The sequence below is a fragment of the Chaetodon auriga genome, chromosome 10 (assembly GCF_051107435.1).
Source record: "Chaetodon auriga isolate fChaAug3 chromosome 10, fChaAug3.hap1, whole genome shotgun sequence".
NCBI lineage: Eukaryota > Metazoa > Chordata > Actinopteri > Chaetodontiformes > Chaetodontidae > Chaetodon > Chaetodon auriga.
Genome location: NC_135083.1, coordinates 3953153 through 3972758, shown reverse-complemented (window position 1 = coordinate 3972758; position 19606 = coordinate 3953153). Strand labels below are relative to the sequence as shown.

Here is a 19606-nt window from a genome sequence, read left to right as displayed (position 1 = left end):
TGTAAATATGAGCTAATATCAGCTCCATCCTGGTGGAGGCTGCAGCGTGAGCACGAGGATGCGGAGCTGTGGTGCGTTCAAAGGGTTAACAGAAGGAGGCGCAGCAGCGGTCAGCTCGTCTGGGTGGAGTGAAGTTTAGACATGTACTATACAACAAATTAGCCCAGAGGAATGCATAATGGCCGAGTGAGAAACACCAACAGAACCGAAAACACCTTTCTGTAAAGTTCGGTTTAGTTTAGATCCAGGTCGACACAGAGCCGTGCTCACCGCTGAGCGGAGATGGGTGATGTCAGTGAGGAGTCGCTGCTGGATTATTTCTGCTCCGCCGGAGGCAGCTCAGGCAGAGTCAGAAACGCAGACATACTGAGGACATTTAAGCCTTTTATTGGCCATAGTGACTTGCAGCTACGCGGTGAGTATCGAGGATGAAAACACTCGTCCGAAACGGGGAAACGTGATGCGTTCAGGGGGTGCCAGTCACGGCTCGGTAACGCGGGATGCCGTTAATTTCAAACGACCGCGTGTTTTCCTGACGGCTCTCACATTTGGATTAATATGAGTTTTTATTTTTAAACGCAGCATCCCGATTAACTGCTTCTGGTCGCGGCCTAATGTCCTCTCATTGTTCTCTGTCGTTGAGCAGACATCTGGTTCACATTAAAAGCCCCTCCACAGACCCGCAGCTCCAGCACAGATGGTGTCATTTCCTCCTCAGACCAGTTGTAGCTGCCTGGTGGCTGATCAGAGGACCTGAAGCAGCCCATCACTAAAACATGTCACCGGGGTCACGTGAAGGCCGCGTGGCCCCTCAGAGGAGGCATTACAAAGTCACTACTTTAAAGATTAGCTCAGTTGTTACTACAGTATTTGCTGTAAAGACTGTGGGTCTCTGCACTTCCTCTCCACCCACTTTCTGCACCGATGCTTATGCAATCCTCTGAATCATAACACCAAAATTCCTCATATTTAGACACATTTTTATGGGTGTAGCTTCATGTGCTCTTTTGCTAGTAGGTACGCCTCGCTAAAGCAGCCAAGCAGCCCCGTGATGTCTTCCGTCCAGCCCATTTTCGCTTAACTGTCCCTTTTAAAAGAAGAAATAACACAAATCCTCCTTTTCCAACTGAAAAGTTGAGTTCAAAATCAATAAAATCAGTTAATTCACTTAGAGAAGTTTTGCTGTGACGGCCTTATGCAGTCTGGCGGCTAACATTAGCTAATGTTAGCTAGAGCGACAAAATCAGTTGGCAGCTAATGTGATAATTGATTTGTCATTTTTCAAGCAAACATTTAGATGGTTGCATGTTCTCAAAAGTGAGGATTTGCTGCTTTTCTTGGTCTCAGATTAGCTAAATTGAATATCTTTGGGTTTTGGACAGTTGGTCAAAACCAAACCAAACATTTCAAGATCATCTCGGGAGTTCGGGAAACTGGGATGGACATTTTTCACTGTTTCTGATGTTCTATAGACCAAACTACTGATCAGTTAATTGAAAGAATAATCCGCAGATTCATAAACAATAAGAATAAATGTTAGCCTAGCTGCAGCGCTGATGTTAGCAAACTTTATATATTACTGTGGCATTACTGAGTTGGTCTGCCAACTTTTCTCCACTTGTGTTCGGTCAAACTGCAGTTCAGCCTGTCACAGATGATCGTTTCAGTGTTTGTTTTCTGCTTAATTACACAGGAATACTTTTGTAAAGTTAGTTAACATTAGCTAAAGTTAGCCACCGGAAGCTCTTGATCGAGTGCGGTGTATATTAGCTGAGCAATGTTGCGTTTTATTACTTATAAATTCATCTTTTTTGGTTGTAATGGAAACATTGTGTCATTTATTCCTTCAAAAGTTTCACAGTTGAGTTGGATTCAGCGCAGGGCTGCTGCATTAGCCTGCATTTGCTGTAGCTGGTTCTGCTTAAAACAGATAAACGTCCCACTGAAACTCTTTTAGAAGATAAAACACACATCACTGACTAATGACAGAAAATCTGCAGTTTAATAGCATGATGTATTTGCCCCAGTAGACAAATAAAGAGCGTGTAATGATTCATTATCTGTCCTCTGAGCAGTGTCTTTACCTTTGGCACTGCCTGAAATGCAAACATATTTTAACCTCCCTGAATGATTATCCAAAGTGACCTTGTATTGCAGCATGTACCGTCCAGATGCTATGTCAGCGCTGCAGTTGTTGACAGAGGTTTAGAGAGCTGCCTTGATACTCTGCCATCTGACACCGCCGTCCAATTAGAGGAGTGCTTCCCACACATTTAAAGTCTGTCATAGCATGTGGTTGCAGATTTTCATGCCGTAATTGTGATGATAGTGTTTTAATCATAATTAAGTCCACATGCATGACTGGATGTAGACCTCTAATGCTTTTCATCACATCAGAAAACTGGGGCATGGTGGGAAGTGAAGCGGTGTGTGTGTGTGTGTGTGTGTGTGTGTGGGGGGGGGGGGGGGGGGGGGGTGCGTGCACGTGTGCGTGTGTTGCATGTTTGTGCAGATGTTTGGCTAATAAATAACTAGCAGGTAAACGATGTTACTCGCTGTGGTGAGCGAGGAATTCGTTTGTTGAGACAGATGTAAGTGGCTGCTTCCTTTAGGTTTCCTGTTGTTGTGAGCTGTGCAACTATCCCACCACAAATGTTCCTTTCCGTCCACATCAGGAAAGGGAAACCGTTCAATTGTCCCGAGCTGCATACCAGCGTACACCTAGGCATGAATGGAATACCTACGCCTGGAAAATGTCTTGCTTGTGATAAACAGCTCTTACTCACACGGCCTGCACACGTCTGAATATCTGCTCCCAGCTGTAAACAAAGGCAGAAGCTTTATCTGATGAGCTCTATCAGCTCGTCAGCTGTGGTTTGTTTGTTTCCCACAGGAAAGATTTACCGTAGGTCTTTAGTGACTCAGGTTTCTGCCTTTGGGGATGCATTGTGATCTGTTTGTATCTGTGCTGGAGGGGAACCTGTTTTTCTCTGTTTTTCTTTTCCATTGAAGCAGCTTTGCAATGTGAGCTGAATCAGGCTCAGTCAGTCAGCTCCTTATCTTCCCTCAGATAAAGAAACCGAATCCAGCAGCTCATCCAGCAGTTCACAAACCACACAGCTACTGGAAACAGGCTTTATTTAGCTACATCTAAATTTAATTTACTTAAAAAAATTCTGTATTTAATAGTGACTCAAACTTAATTCAAGCTCCTTTCATCCCGTCTGTCTCTGAGCTGAGTTTGTTCAATTTCTTTTCGCTCTCATTTGACATTTTGGCCTCTGCAACCACTTGTGTATTACTGAATGTGAGGCATTCAAAGCTATATTTAGTTTTCCGTTGTTCACATAGAATATTTTTCCCCGCAGCTAAATACAGAGAGGAATTCAAGCTCATCATCGACCGAATTGCTGTGGTGAAGTCAGAGAATGTGAGTAAACTGTGAAAATACTTTTACCTTTTGTGGAAGAAGCCCTGCTCCCATGTGTCCTGCAGTTGTATTTCAGCTCCGCTCTTAACGGATCACTGCTGTCGCTGCAGTTAAACTATCGTGACTGAACAGGGAAACCTGTTTACTTTGTTATTTTACAGAACTGTTTGTACCCGCCGGGTTCAGCTTCAGCTTCAGGCCCTTTTGGGGGGCCAAAAGAGCCTGAAGCTGCAGGTTTCACATATTGACAAAATGCAAGAATCAGTCCAAACTAAATCGAGTTATTATGTATATATTTTTAATTAACCTTTTTTTTTGTTTAAAGCAACAGTCTTTTATCTGTCTGTTAAAGGCGCTCTGGGGAGTTTCCTCATAAACGCGTTGTAGCATATCTTCTACCTGCAGATCAGTGGAATAGTATGAAACTATTGGCAGAAAAGTATCTCATCGACACGTAAACCGTGTCCGTGAATTTAAAAGAAGTAGATAGAAGTTATTAGTAAATCTTTTTTAACATTATACAGAGCCAGACAAGCTATTTCCTCCTGCTCATACTCCTAATGCTAAGCTAAGCTAATCATTTCTAGGCTGCAGCAACACACATAAGTTACAGATATGAGAGTCATTGAGCTTCTCATCTGACTCAAGAAAGCAAATGAGCGTATTTCCCAAAAAAAAGTCAAGTCTACATCTGATATATAAGCTGTCAACGATTAAAAAAACCCTGCAAATTTTACGTTACACAGACGCTCAGAAACATCTTTTATTGTGGTTTGAAGTTCAGATCTTTACTGTTTGTTATTCAAATCTGAAACTGGTCCTTCCACAATTTATGTGCCAAGTGACCTGACATGTAATGTGATCCCTGAATAACTGGATTCAAAGGCTCTGAGAGGTGTGAGGTACAACAGTAGCTTGATATTAAAAAGAACTACCGACATGAAAAGTCTTAAAAATCGCACATTTCTCTTTGGAGGCTTCAGATTTCCACATCAGCTGTATTTTTGACCATGACTGGCTCATCTACACTCACCGGCCACTTTAAGTTCACTCTCACAATCTAATGTGATCCAATACGACAGCTCTGCCGTGAATTCCACCGTTACAGAGACAGTAATGATCCATTTTGAGAGCTTTTAATTTGACAACATGTTTAATATTGAGGTTTGCAGTGCAGGTATATTGAGAGGTGTTTCTAATTTTCATGCATGAGAGGGCAGAATATTAGAAACACCTTCAATATAATGCACTCCAGCACAACACCACCCACTACAAGAAGCTTCACACAAGCACAATTCATGCACAATGCTGCACAATGACAATCAATCATCCAAGTAACAAGAAGCCAAACACGTTTGTGTGGAGCAGAGCCGAAGAAGAAGCCTCATAGATGAATAAATCTCTGTTAATGTGAGTTCCAGCCACCTGACTGTGTTTTACTGTGGCGTTTCTTACTGTCTCCGCTTGTCGCAGGGTGAGAAGTATCTCGTTCTAAAGAAGAAATACAGGCAAATGCTGCACGAGCGAGACACCAAACAGCCTGGGACAGACGGGGACGGGCAGAGGCGCCCGAGCCCGGCCAGAGCTCCAGCCTCCGTGCAGTGGGACGCCTCAGCTTCTCCTCACCACCAGACGGAACGGCAGGATGAGCCGATGCCATGCGGGGAGCCCGACGGTGCTGCAGAGGTGAATTTAAATTCTGTTCCACCTGCAAAAACAAACTGAACGGCGGGACGAGCTGCAGGGATGCAGCAGCAGCAACACTGGCTGCCGAAATGCTGAATGTGCTATTGCACCAGCACACCATGTTTACTCTTCATGTGAATGACGCATTTATTTCTAAACAAGGCCGTCTTTGTCACTGTACTCTGCCTTTTCTCTGCTACCATGTGTCAGCATTTAATGATGGCCCTGTGGCGCACACAGAGGGACACTGTGGCACGGGAAAACACTCTCTTTACTCATCTAAGTTAGCAGCTAGGAGAAGAAAGGGAAGGTCAAAGGGCTTATATCTCCACATAAAGGGTGAGCTGCTGAAAACTAATGTATAGAAGCACTTTACTGCTGTGAAAACAAACACTCTGTGCTGGTTTAATGCACAATAATCCTCTGGAAGTACTTCTACATATTGTTCCTGCAATAAACTAGAGCATTTAATCATAGATTAGAAAGATTAATATATTTTATGCTGCTGCTTGAATAGTCTCCGGCACGATTTGTTGAAACAGGCACTAAAGCAAACATTACTCATCCACACCCAGATGGTGAAAGGAAGTGCAAGCAGAGTGCTCGCGCTGTCTGTTGACCTCAGCCGTCACTTTGACACTGCTGAACGTTTGGCCTGTGAACGCTCACATCAGTTTATAGCACGTTATGTCTGTGCTCCTGCAGGACCTGCAGACCGGAGCGGCCCTCACGCAGCACACTGCACCGCCCGTCATCCCGGCCCAGGAGCCCTCGACACAAAGCAGCGGGGAGGATGAGCTGGACAAAGATTCAGGGTCAAAGGTGACAGTTTGATTGAGGGGCAACGCTTGAATACTTGGGCTGTCGTAGAGTAACTGCAGTGTTTTAGTCAGAGCTCCATCGCCCCATTTCTGGCCAAACAAGGCTGGAAAAGAGGCAGCGATATGATTCTGCTCTGTCGCTCTCTGAGGTGCCGTGTGGTTCAGTTCAGAGCTGAAACGATTAGTTTTCTAAGCGAAACGTCAACAGTGAACTCTCCACCCTTTTTGTTTTTTTATTCTTCTGTGATAGTGGAAGGGAATTTGTTTCAGTTTCAGTAGTGGTCTGAACAGACATGAAGCCAGCAGGTCGGCTGCCTGTCGCCTTAACAAGGTTTTCTCATTCAGGGTTGAAGTGCAGGCTAACCTGAACTAATCTCAGTCATTTTTTACAGTGTTTGTGACATAAATTCACAGCATGCTGTGTTTGGGACTCCTGTGGCTTTGACAGCTTTCTAGAGTAAATATTGCAAAGTATTTTGGCACATATTTTAGAATCCCAACCAGGAGTACTTTGAAGAGAAGCCAGACTAATTAAAAAAAAAAAAAAAAGAAACTGTAACTATAAAGATATAACTGGATTCATCCTGAGGGGAATTACAGCAGCAGAGTGCAAATATGAAGTGTAAAACATCAGTTAGAAAACATCAAAGTCAGGAAATAAGACAAACGAACTGATGGAGGCAGCAGTAGTTCAGCTGCTCCCGTGTTCTGCAAGGTAAAATTACTGGTTTTGTCAATGGAGTCTGGTGGCTTTGAAGAGAGTATAGATGTACGACGTCAGCTCGCTTCAGCAAATATTGTCAGTAAAGCGTACACTTCAACTGATACTGATTTTTTTTTTCCTATGTCAGTACTCCCACTCAACCCCACAAAAACATGAACATCCCTTCAAGTGCAAATCCAAAATGAACACAATGCACAGAGTTTAAGAGTCATTGAGGAATCTCAGATAAAACACAGATTAAGCGTTAGCATTAGCATGCTACTCTGAAGCCAAATATTTAATTTAAAATTATAAAGAACTTTTATTTTTTCTGTTTTATTTAAATCTTTTTGTGCCTGGAAATGATGAACCAGTACAATGAGAGCCAGTGACAGAAATTTAACCTCTGACTGGTTTGGTAATCTATTAATTATTTAATTTATTGAGCAGAAGTGTCAGGTATCTGCTGGTTCCCGTCTCTCTGTTTTATGTCATTGTAAACTGAATACCTGCTAAATTAAAGCTCAGCAGCACCTTTTTGATAAATTCAAGGCAGGATTAATTTCTTTTTTTCAGTTTTCAGAAGCTAAGACAGGACTTTATTGATCCCACACCGGGGATATTGGGTTATTAATTAGAAATAATGTCTTTTAATTCTGAAAGACATCCAGATAAACACTCATTGTGGGTGATTTAAGGTTTTTAACTGGATTTGACTGCACGCGCTCAGATGAAGGACAAGCCAGACTTCCACCCTGGAGGTTCCTTCTTCACCCACCAGGTGGTGCTAATAAATTACCTGGATCTGTAACCTACAGTGTGTTGAATTTGAGTGGGAGGAGAACCTGATGGGGGAGAAGGTGGAGAATCTGCATTTAAATTGAGCCCTCTGTTATCATGCTAAGCAGCAACATGTTGGACCTCATTAGAAAGATAATAATCATTCGTGCCCATTAAAGACATTGAGCCTCAGCCCCGGAGAAAGAAACGTGGCTGACCTCGATGACCTGAACAACAGACAGATGAAATATGTTGAAGTGCATTAATATGGAACGGCAGTCAGATTAAGAGTGTTTGCTGAAAGTATTAATCGCACCGTTGAACTCTGTGTTCGGGACGCCCTGAGTCGACAGTCGACTCACCTCGCAGAAGCTACCTGGCTGGTTCGCTGTCATACACTGTTCTTAATCACCTGAGGCTGTTAGCTTTGTGGTTTTCTACAAAAGCTTTATAGGGATATAATTAATGATATAACGCTCCTCAGTGCAGGTCGACGGTGTGGGGCAGAAAGTCAGGCTCCTTTAGGTTTTAAGTTTTGAATCAGGAGGAGAGCGTCGTCTTACTTTGGATCTTTGTAGCTCGGTCCCTCACAGAGCTGCAGCTGTGATCTGCTTTTTAATTCCTGTTGATTGCAATGGAATCTAATTAGACCTCCACCCATAGGTGGCACATAGGTACAGAAAAACTGCAATAGGTAAACACCAATGATAATTTTGAAAAGGTCGTCTCCGTCACGTAGTTTGTCCTCCAGAAAGAAAAGCTTATTTTTGGCCTGAAGACTGAACTGATCAGTCCGTGTCTTCAGTTTTTTTAAATGCTGCCTGTTAGGGGTCTGAATATGTTGTTATGTGGCTGTTAAGATAAGAGATAAGATAAGACTTTATTGACTGATTGATTGAAAAAGCGTAGAAAAATAAAATTGGCTTTAGAAGGATGGATCAGTGTCTGGATGGAATTGCACATTGCAGGATATGGATAATAAAAACACACTGTTTTGTACCATCGCACAGTAGAAAATATATAAAAGATTAGAAACAGAGAGGAGGTGAAGGTGAGCAGGAGGTCACGCTGCAGGAGCCGAATTCGAGCTGCAGCTGCAGTTCTTCTGGCTTTGACGAGATTTTACCTTTGAGCCTGCGACAGATGAGCTTTTGAGATTAATTGTTTTTGGTTGTTGTCGTTCTGGCTGCAGGAGCAGTGAAATATCCCAACAACTATGGGATGGACTGATATGAAATTTTGTTCAGGCGTTCATCCCTCCAAGAGAATGAATCCTGCTGCCTCTGGCGATCCCCTGATTCTTCCTCAAGTGCCACCATGAGGTCAACATTGATGAGTGAAAAGCTGTTGGAGCATTACCATGAACACTGGTACACCTCCGCCTCAGGATTAACTGCAATAACTGTTAACTTTTCATCTGGTACCATCGTTAGGAACATTTTAATTTGCCCGACAAAGGATCCATGAGCGTGAAATAAAGAGGAATTGAGGTGAACTGTGCCACTCCCAGGTTATGAGCAAATATTTGCGCAATAGGCGACTTTCCCATCAGCCTCATGTTAACGTGCTAATTAGCAAATATTAGCATGTCAAAATGCTAAAACTAAGATTGTGAGCATTGCCTGTAAAACATGTTAGCGTTGTTAGCGTGCTGGTGTTAGCGCGTGTGTTCCTGCAGCCTCACAAAGCTGCAAGAGACTCTTATTTGATTAGCAAACATGATCAACCCGACTGGACCAAACTGTGTAAAGGACCATCAGTGACCTCTGATTTTGCCTATTTTAGTCTATTTGTTTTTTTTATACGTCTCCTTTTTATTCCTGCTATCATTGCTTGCTGTCTGTAATGTCCTAATTTCCCCAGCGTGGGATTAGTACAGTTATATCTTATCTTATCAGAGGTCTAATTGAATATCTGTTGGCTCTGGACTGTTGGTTGGATAAAACCTTAAACTGTGGAAATTTTCTGATATTTTCTGACAAATCCAAAACAAAAACAAAGTAATATATATAATAGCTGCGGCCCTAAAAGCAACCAAAAGTACAATTTCAGAAAAAACTAAGTGCTGGAGGAGTATTTGAGTTCCTGTAAGCTCTCAGTCTTTCCCATCATGCCCGGCAGTGTTTTCCTCTGCTTGTTATTGTTGGTCTGTGTGCTGGAGTGGAATAGGCTGGATAAATACAGTCCCTCCACTTTTCATGTTCGGCACGCTGACGTGTGGCAGTTTGTCTGAGAGACATGAAAGGCCGAGTGTTTGAACATGGTGTCTGTGTATGATCTGAGAACAATTTGCGATGGAGTCGTCCTGAAAAAAGCTTTGCCTCCCTCACATAAATCAGCCAAAGTGACACTTTTATACAGCGCTGGTGGAGTTGCTCTCTCGACCCCAGAAACACATGGCCTCACTGCAGGCGTGTTGTTTTTTGGTTAATTGTTAATTGGATTGTTATTCATTACCTCTTACGTGTGAAAGCAGCGCCTCTGTCTCGCTGTCTCATTACCTCTCTGTCTGTCTGACACCCTTTGGTCACGTCTCGTCAAAACATCACAGCAGTGTGACCAGTGTGTGAAACTTGTGTGTGTGTGTGTGTGTGTGTGTGTGTGTGTGTGTGTGTGTGTGTGTGTGTTGCTGGATCATGCTGTGTGACTCTTATGACCGATACGGTGCAGTTAAGTTGTGTCACAGTTGGCCTTTTTGTCACCGCTGAGTCGTCTGTTTTGTGTCTTTCAGTCCGAGTCGGAGCAGGACGAGGAGTGTACGGGCAGCATGGGCTCCGCCGCTGTCGCTGTGAGTCCTTTTCACGTCTTCTTCTACTGTTTTCTTATGTCTTTGTTATTCACAAAAAGCTTAATGCCGTTTAAGTAAAATGTTTAAAGAGTCAAGTGTGCAGAGTTTAAGTTCTGTGAATGATGGATGACCATCAGGGTTTGGTCCTGGAGGACACATTCAGTCTCTCTATGGTGTCTTACTGTCAGTCCTCATTCCCTTTAAACCAGTAACAGAAGTAAAAGCATGAACTCTGTGCAGAGTGATCATGGGTGTCTCCCATAATGTGTCCGTTGGTTGTGACTCAGTCGTTTGTAGGAAATGGATTAGAAGTTTGTAGCCTCAGCATTATCAAAAGAGCCCAGAACAGGATATGGACAGTCGGGTGTGTGTGTGTGTGTGTGTGTGTGTGTGTGTGTGTGTGTGTGTGTGTGTGCGCGCGCACACACATCTGAGCTCCACCTCCTCCCCATCTGAAATAGCTGGATCCAATAGAGAAGGAATGGATCTACTCTGCTGCCGGCGCTCGAGTCCCTGACCTCTCTCAGCTGCTCAGACAGGACCCCTCGCTGGCAAACAAGAAGGTAGCGCCGCCCTCCGCTCTGCCACTTCACTGCACATTGAGTCTGAATTTCAGCTTTTTCATACAGTAACATCCGGTATGTGGTGAGGTCGCTACTGCACAGTCTGATAGGGCAAGAAACGCGAGCAGCCAAACGATCAGACAGTTTAAGCTTGCCAGAGTTATTTAGAAGAAAAAATGAGAGCAAACGATAAAATTAAACGTATAATTCATCTGATGAAAAAACAGGGAGACCCTAAGGGTCCACTATGACCTGCAAGGTGATCGTCACGTGACAGAAACAGCATTCAGGAGGCTAATTCTCAGTCGCAAACATTTTGTAAAACTTTTTTTTTGGTTGTGAAAAAGCATCAAACTGTTGCCCTCTTGAGACAGAAGGTAACTTGTGTGTATATAATGTTTAATAGTTAATTCCTCCTGAAGTGCATCCACTAAATAAAAGCTCATAAAACTCTTTTAAATTATATTGTAATAACAGCTTGCTCAGCCATCAGTTGTCAGTCATCAGTCGACAGGTTGGCAGGTTAGCTTGCTAGCAGGGTGCTCTCAGCTTCCAGTGAACTGTTCCTGACATGTTGACACTTCGCTTTCTGCTCAACCTCCAGATAAACTGTTTTCGGTAATCTGGGTAAACTGGTGACTTGTTTACAATTTGAGAAAATTTCTACCGCAGGGCCGAGGGACAAAGACCCTTTTGAGAAGCTGAGGAACTGCGTGTCGACTGGAGGAACCAGGAATTAAATTTAGTTCCTCTACAATTGCTTCAAGCGCCAAAAAAGTCCCTTTTCCAGCGCGGTACTTTCCAAAGCTTCAGGAACTCTCCGGGTGGAGTTTACTGTGCAGAATGCTGAAGATTGGTCCACTACCACAACTTGTATACAGCTTCATTCACAAAATAAGGAAACACTGGGAGACACTGACATTAAATCAAAGTTTTGTCAGATGACAAGTTAAAAAAAAAACTGCAAGGAGAGAGAATGAAGGATCTGAGAGCGATGAATGAGAGAGAGAGAGGAACTCTGGAGCTCTTCAGCCTCTGCATTCGCTCAGCGTCGCACCACAAAACATACAAACAACAACGTATGAAAATCAAGTTTGTTCACTGTTGGGTTTTTTTCATGCCGTCTGCCTCGTCTTCACACAAACAGCAAAGTGCAAATGGGACTTTTAGGTTTCCAGTTTAGTTCCTTTAGGTAGTTTCTCGCCCTGTCGGACTGTTTTCAGGTCTCAGCGATCAAACTGGTGGATGCATCGTTATTAAAACTAATAAGCAACACCATGCAAATATGACCGCAAACAGAGAGTGTGGTTGGATACACAGTTTCACTAACATGTGCTTTTTGTGTCTTTTCTGGGGGCGTGAAACCAGGACTTCACCTCAGTGAGTATCTGATGTGACGCTGCAGACTGTGTGCAGCATGTTGCATGTGTTGGATGAGTCTTGTGACGTGATTTTGGTCTGACTTAACGCCTCTTATTTTTTCATTTTGGCACACTGTGTCTCCCGCCTGCGACCGTGACCATCTCGCTCAGGGGGTAAGTTCAGCCACTCGTACTTCTGTCTGCACCTCATGTGTAATAACTCACTCCTGCAGCCTGCTGCGATGGAAGGCCATCGGCGTATTCCAGCTCCGTGCTTCTTGATCTTTCATCTGTGATGCCAAACTCTGCGTTTTGCTTGTATGACTTTCACAAGCTGATTCTGCCGAGATTTTCCCCTTAATAGCATTCTGAGAACCCCGTGTTAAAACATCCAGATCTTGCATTTCAAAGGTCCACTATCAAAAGGATTATGAAAGATAGCTTTTTAGCTCCTGTGCCCCCCTGACAACCCAAATCCTTTTATTTGTCTCCCTGTGCGCTTAAGAGATTTGAGCTCATGTTTGTTGTCCCTCCCCTGTGTCACAGTTCTCACACTGTCCTGTGGCCATGCTGGACCACCTTCTAAGAGTGGCCCTAAGCCCCTGCCATCCCCACCCGGACAAGATAGCACGGTCGCCATTGAAGTGTAGGGAGATGGGGGAGATTAAGGAGAGTCTTAATGCCCCACAAAGACTTCACCCACTTAAAGATAATCTGAAAGTAATAGAGCAGGCTGGGATTAATTGTAGAACAATGCTGGTTGTGTCTCTGGGAAGGTGCTAAGTCCCCCTCGGGCCTCTTTGATGTTCCCTTTAGCCTTCAGCATTCCCCTGTTCAGCAGAGGTGGATGCCTTTCCAGAGACGCCAAAAAAACAAAAGTCACAAGACTCATGAGTCTTTCAAAGCCAGAGTTCTGATATTTAATCTGTGTTTGTCATGTCCTGACTTTGCTCAACAGAAGTTATGTTCAGTGTGCTAAATGCCAGGCTCTAAATCACATGTTTGACCAGGACTGAGGGGATTACTCTTCATCCTGGGAGGACTTAAGTGTTTCCTGTTCTGGCCAAATGTTTGTTGGGATCAGGTGGTTTTATAGATGTGCACTTCAAGCAGCTGTTTAAGCGCTAAAAAGTGAAGACGTCACACCAGATCTCACCTGAGCCAAACACCTCTCGCTCCTCACGCTCTTTTTCCTCTTCCTGCTCCGCTCCTGACGTGGGCCTCCGTTCCTGCTGTGACGGACTTCCTCTGCCACACAGTTTGTAAGTACATCACTCGCCCATCACTCCTGTCTGTCTTCCTGCACATCAAGCGTCAGGCATTGTGTCTCATGTGGATGTGAGCCCTCTTCAGCCATCACTTCCCTCACAGGGGAGCGCGTGGCGGAGACGGAGCCGTCCCTGAGTGATTGGACAGGTCGGGGGGGTGGAGGGGCACCCCGGTGGGCAGGAACAGAAACGAGAGGCGCAGGAAGGGAAGACGCTGCATCCTGTTCAGCCTCGTCCATCACCCGCTCCCACCGGGAGAGCCGCCGAGCCGCCTGTCAAACTGCCCTGTGGTCAATCTGTCTTTAGGTGTGACAGGGGACAGACAAAGAGACGGAGATACTTGAGCCAGACGGCATCTATCACAATCTGTCTCCCAGACGCCGGCGCAGAGAGCTGTAGCTACCCATCGCTGCCTCATTCCCTTCAGTGGCTACAAGTAGAATTTTTCTCCTTCCAGCTGCTGGACAGGCTCGTTGCAGTGCGATTAGCGCAATTAGCGTCATAGCCTCCGAACACAAAAGCACTTGTGTCCTGCTGAAGCGGCGTGCTGGACGCAGTTTCGTGTATTTTCATGACATTCAAGTCGCAGTTAAACATCTGCTCAGTGCCCGGCGATGTCATTTAACAACACTTACAGCTGTTCTGAAGGTATTTCCACAATCCTCAAAGGCTTTTCCCAAACGTGTGGATGAAAAAATATTCTGTCCGTCACAAGACCAAAAACCTGTTTCACATGTTGCGACCTCCTCACCCAGGTAGCCCAAAATGAAAATATGAACCCATTATCTCTATTTAAAACACATCTCCATCGACAAACTGATGAGAAAATGGTTAAATTGTGGTTCATTGCCGAAATGAAGCTGCAAGAAGAGTGTTTTTCCATGTTCCCTCGTCTTTGAGGGTTCTGGAAACACCTTCAGAACATCTGTAAGTTTTGTACAATGACCAGCTAATTATTTTTCTCTAATGATTTGCGATGTGACTGAGGTTAGCCACGCTGGTCGTCGCAGCACACTGTGTCTTCGTGCACATTTCATGTTGCGTCAGTGATTTAAAGGTGCGACTCTTTTTCTAAATATAAAAAGACATCAAATGTTATATTAACTCGCTCAGTAATGCTTTCATAAATCAGGACTTAATGGGTTTTGAGACATTCCCAGTCCTGCCAATGTTCTCCTCAATTTTTATTTATTTGTCTAAGTTCCACGTTGTCGCTGTTGGATGAAAACCTCTTCAGGAGCCAACAGTCAAGTCAACTGAAGTAAAGTCATAAAATAACAAAAGTGGAGGTTAGAAGGTTTTCATCCATCCACAGTTATTAGGTAATTCTGAAATGGTTAGTGTTTGATTCGCTGCGTTCAGGGTCACAGTCAGAAGAGGTGGATGTGGTTACTTAGCCGACATCTGCACCGACGCTCTGCTTTCACCTGTTGATAGCCCATAATTACGCAGCTTAAAGTGTGTAGGGAAACCCGTGGAGATCACAGCTGTGGTCCGACAGGTGGATGTGGTTTGTGTTTAGAGTGTGTGTCATACGTACACACGTCTATTATTGTCACAGCTACACACACGTTTGAGTGTCTTTGCATGTGTGGGTGTATCTCCTCAGAGTTGCGTCGCGGGGCCCAGGTTTCCCTCGTTGATGTGTGCTGACAGTAGAGCGGTGATGTCTGGGTGGGTCTCCACTCTGCAGGTCACACCAACATCATCAATCTTCCCTCTGGTGACAGGCGGCCGGGCCCCCCGACTGTGGGCACAGGCCTGTGTTGTTTTGTAATTAGGCTCTGTTAGATGGCAGGAAACCATCTCGCCATCCCTCCTTCTCACCATCCCTCCATCCGTCCACTCCCCTCTGAGCGCAGCTGGCCCGCTGCCCTCACACAGCCAATGAGAAGCTGCCCCGCTCAGCTTGGACGACTTGTAATGATGCTGCCGCAATTATCGTGCCTGACAATAATCCACAACATTGTACAACCCCGATTCCACACAAGCTGGGACGCTGTGTGGAACCTGAATAAAACAGAACCTGATCATTTTCTGGTCCTTTTCGACATAAACTCAAATGAAAACATTTAAGTTCCAGTTCTCTGGAATCGGGGTTGTGGAGGAGGAATATTCTGAATGACTCTTCTCTCCTTGTTGCACACAGACGGCTCTGCACTGGGCTGCCAAACATGGCAGCGAGGTCATGGCCACTCTGGTGGTTAATGCTGGCGCTGATGTCAACACCAAATCAGTGAGCGTTTTCATTTCCATACTCTGATCTTAAAGGGGCACTCCAGCTGTTTAGTTAGTTTCCGTCCATCTGTGCTCACAGCTGCTACGTTCGTACTCGATACATGGATGATTCGACTGATGCAAACCAGCAGGTACAGTCTTGTTAAACTGGCAAAGGTCCAATCCAGTAAAATATTTAGTCCAAAACACTTTAATAATCCACAGATTTTCACAAAGTTCATCACCTGACAGCTCCCATGACAGTTTACCAGTGCGGCAGCGTGGGTTTCTTCATATTTCTCCCTCCCGGTGACATATCTCTACCTCTGAAGCCTCGTCCTGATGCGCCCTGATGACATCACCAGGGTTGTTTTTTCCGTTACTCTCCACGATGAGCAAACCGAACTTCATGCGTCGAACCAGCGAAGTGCCCCTTTAACTCTACGGTGCAGTTTGCTCTCTGCGTCGTTCACTGGTTGATTCACGGCTTTCCTCTTTCTTGCAGCATGTGAGTATCCAGCTTTTTAATCAGGAAGTGGCGGGTATGTACAGTTTGACTTGAATGATCACAACAGGACAACAAGGCTGCCGGTTCCCCCTCCTGTTCCCCTCGGTGATGTAACGCTCCTGACTGATCTCTATGAGAATCCAGCTGTGCAAATGTTTTACAGCAGCACGTGTTGTCGGGCTGCAGGAGTGCTCCGCTAATAAATCATGTCATGTCACGTTAATTGTTTCCCAAAACAGTGCGTCTATGTGCCAGCATGCACGACTCTAGAAGTATGCAATTTTCAGCGAATTACCAGGCAATTATGTTTTTGTCATTATCTTGTGTTTCCATAACCTTTGCTAATTTGTATATTTTTTTTCATGCTGTTTTCATTGGCTGCGCTCGGGCCTGGGAAACTCTAGGGGGTAGGTACCGAAGCCCTGCAGCTCACAGCTATTCCCCCGAAGTCAACACAAAGTGAAAAATGCTCGCGTGTCAGTGCTGAGGTTGCATCACCGCTGTCATTAAAAACCTCAGAATACACATTTTCCATTTCCTTTACGCACGTTTCCCTTTGTTTTACTCCTGTTTTGTTCTGCAGGGGTACACACCTTTACACATCGCAGCCTTACATGGTCATCGGCACATTCTAGACCTGCTCATCGGGACATACGGTAAAAACTCACTTCATTTAACCTGCGCTGCCTTAAATCATCAAATACATAACTGAAGAATCATTTTGTGTTTCTCAGCTGAACGTGACTCAGACTATAAACCTTTTTCTCACCAGTGCTTAATGTTTACTTTTACCTCATGAAAGCCTGATTTCACGTCAGTATGTAAGTTTAAGAGTGGCTGCATTTGCTGCATCAGTGACTTCATTTATTCGGTTATCAGGAGCTAAAGAAAACTTAAGGGACTACAGCGGCCATCTTGCCTTCCACTATCTGAACATCAAGGAAGCAGAGGGACCCGAGGAAGACTGCGAACTGCGTGAGTGCCTCATAGTTGAGCAGATGAATCACAGATTATTTGTCTTTGTAAACTGAAGTTGCCTTCTTTTTTCCTTTATTTCAATACTTTATAAAGTTAAAATAAAATAAAGTTAAAAATAAGCTGTTTTCTTTAAAGGAGGTGTATAATCATAGTTCAGCATTTTGGGAAATTGGCAAATGCTGGATAAGAAAATGCTACTCACGTCTGTACGACAAACATGAAGCGACCGCCTTAGCGTAGCATAAAGACTGGAAGTGGGTGGGAACAGCTAGCCAGGCTCTGTCCATACAACAACCAAAGTGAAAAAAAGATCACTGCGCCCAGCCAGTCTTTATGCTAAGCTAACTGTTGTTCTGTCTTTGGCTTCATATTTAACGTCTAACTCTAAGAAAGCAAAGCATTTCCCATAATGTCAAACTATTTTACTGTTTCTGTCTGAGAGCTGTTTCTTCAACGTTTATCAGATAACCTTCAGTGCAGCTGGAAAAATGAAAAAGAACCTCCAGCGTTTCAGTGTCGACATCAAACACGTGAAAACGTAGTTTCGGGTCATACTGGAATCACTCTTTTTTTTTTTTGTCCGAATCAATGAACGATTGTTTCTCGTGATTTCAGCGTTTCAGGTCACTCAGGCCAGAGAGCGGAACAGGAACAGGAAGCTGGTCTCGTTGTTTCACTCCAAGAAGAAGTGGGGCTCGGCGGAGGAGCTGGCCCCGATCGAGGAGGAGAGGACGGCGTCACATCAGCTCGTCCTTCCTGCGTTCAGACCCCGAAAATTCTCCCGCTGAGCAGAAACGTGGATGACTTCCTGCATATACACACGATGTAAACCCGCATGCATATACATGAGCAGTATTAACGTGTATATTTGTTATGTACACACACATCGACACTAATGCTCACAGACGCGATCGCACACGTTTGCTGATGCACCTGAACGTCTCACCGAAGCACTGAACCGTAAAAGTGTTTCCAGAAGCCTTTAACTTTTAATGAATGTTGCTAAATGTTACTGATGCCTCACAGTTTCAGGCCATGTCGCCTGTGTTTACGAGGACATATTCTAGATTTTTATAACCGTTTAAAAATCCAATGAAAACACCAAAAGCAAGAATGCGTGAGTCTGTTCATGAAAACTTTCCCGATCAGCCCTGAGGCCCATTCGATCACACTGAAATCCTCAAAAAACAGGTCACACAAGTGGATTTTCATCTTTTAAAAGGCCAGTTTACTTTTTTTAGCACTTTCAGCCACAGATGACGCGTTTTCAAAAGTAAATAAACTTTGAGGAAAATGTGGCTCAGTGCTGCAGCGAAGCTCGCTGAGGAGTTTCTAATATTTTCTGAAGACAAACGGAGCTCCAGGCTTTAGATACACACACAGTCCATGTTGGCAGGAGACAAACATCGTCAGTTTTGGTCTTGGATTTGTTGACAATAAGAACCAGATTTGTCCTCGAAAGGATCCGACTGGTCGTTTTGGCCCAATAAAGGCTGTTTGACTGATTTCCTGCCACTGACTTAGATTCATTTCATTTTGGCGTTTTCAGCCACGTGCAGAGACTCTGCAGGTTGGTAATTTTGTATTGAAATCATTATTTTAAAATTCTCAATTACAGTCAGCTAAGGGACTGTATGAAAATGATCAGCGTAGAGGAATATAATAGAAGTGTAAAACTCAGCTCACTATTAATGAAGAAGTTCAGGTGGTGAGCCCTAACCTTTACATTTAACCAGAATAAATGAAGAGAAACTTTCATTAGTCTTGCTTTTTTTTTTATGTATAAATCTGAGGTGAGGAAAAATTAAAACTCTCCTCCCCAGTAGTTAGAAAAGGATAAATGACACTCCCCCGTCCCTCCAATAAAACCGTGATTGTTCAGCTGCAAGTGAGAAACTCAGTTTTTAATGCAGCGAAACCGCTTTCACTGAGTTTGAATGAGTTTTGTTTTTCTGGGTTTCTGACAGAGCGGCTCCTGAATGCACCGTCATCAAACCCAGCTCGCAAGTGAACTGAGACAATAACACAAACACACAAATAAGAGATCAGTGGATATCTAATATGCTTGTGATTCATTGGCTGTTTCGAGCAGGATTCAGTTTCCTTTTCCTTGTTGTAAAAGATGCTCATTGTAACTATTTGCTGTTTTGAGTTGTGTAATTGAAGCTAAAAAAAACTCGCCTGCATTAAATCTTTTGCACAGTATTTATATAATGAGGATATTTTGGTATTAAACAGTATTTCATATCAAAGTGAGAACAGCTGTTTTTTGCCTCTCACGCTGCTTTTCTCCTCCAGCATTTATCACTTTGAACACAGAAGTCATTGTGTGTTTACTTCACTGGTAAATGGGAATAATCTACATCAAACACCGATCTCTGGACTTGGCGCACACACACACACACACACACACACACACACACACACACACACACACACACACACAGTCTCTCTGTATCAAGCAGAAGAAGAAGAACTTGCGATAATTCTTTTTCTTCCTTTC

The 19606-nt window shown here is 44.0% G+C and overlaps 1 protein-coding gene across 1 annotated transcript; it reads left to right on the top strand.

The window, feature by feature from the left end:
• Nucleotides 1-100: 100 nt before the first annotated feature.
• LOC143327562 (ankyrin repeat domain-containing protein SOWAHC) lies at nt 101-19358 on the top strand. The gene is made up of 10 exons (XM_076741983.1): nt 101-415; nt 3369-3430; nt 4904-5116; nt 5822-5938; nt 10152-10208; nt 10670-10787; nt 15548-15642; nt 16709-16781; nt 17005-17100; nt 17719-19358. Exons 1-10 carry the CDS (start codon nt 283-285, stop codon nt 17889-17891), a joined length of 1137 nt encoding a protein of 378 aa, XP_076598098.1. The 5' UTR covers nt 101-282; the 3' UTR covers nt 17892-19358.
• Nucleotides 19359-19606: the final 248 nt, after the last annotated feature.

What these genes read in the sequence shown, in the direction of transcription:
- LOC143327562 (XM_076741983.1), top strand. Translation starts at nt 283, where the DNA reads ATGGGTGATGTCAGTGAGGAGTCGCTGCTGGATTATTTCTGCTCCGCC. An exon ending in AGCCCGACGGTGCTGCAGAG is followed by an intron (nt 5,117 to 5,821) that starts GTGAATTTAAAT and finishes GTGCTCCTGCAG; the next exon opens with GACCTGCAGACCGGAGCGGC. An exon ending in ACAAAGATTCAGGGTCAAAG is followed by an intron (nt 5,939 to 10,151) that starts GTGACAGTTTGA and finishes TGTGTCTTTCAG; the next exon opens with TCCGAGTCGGAGCAGGACGA.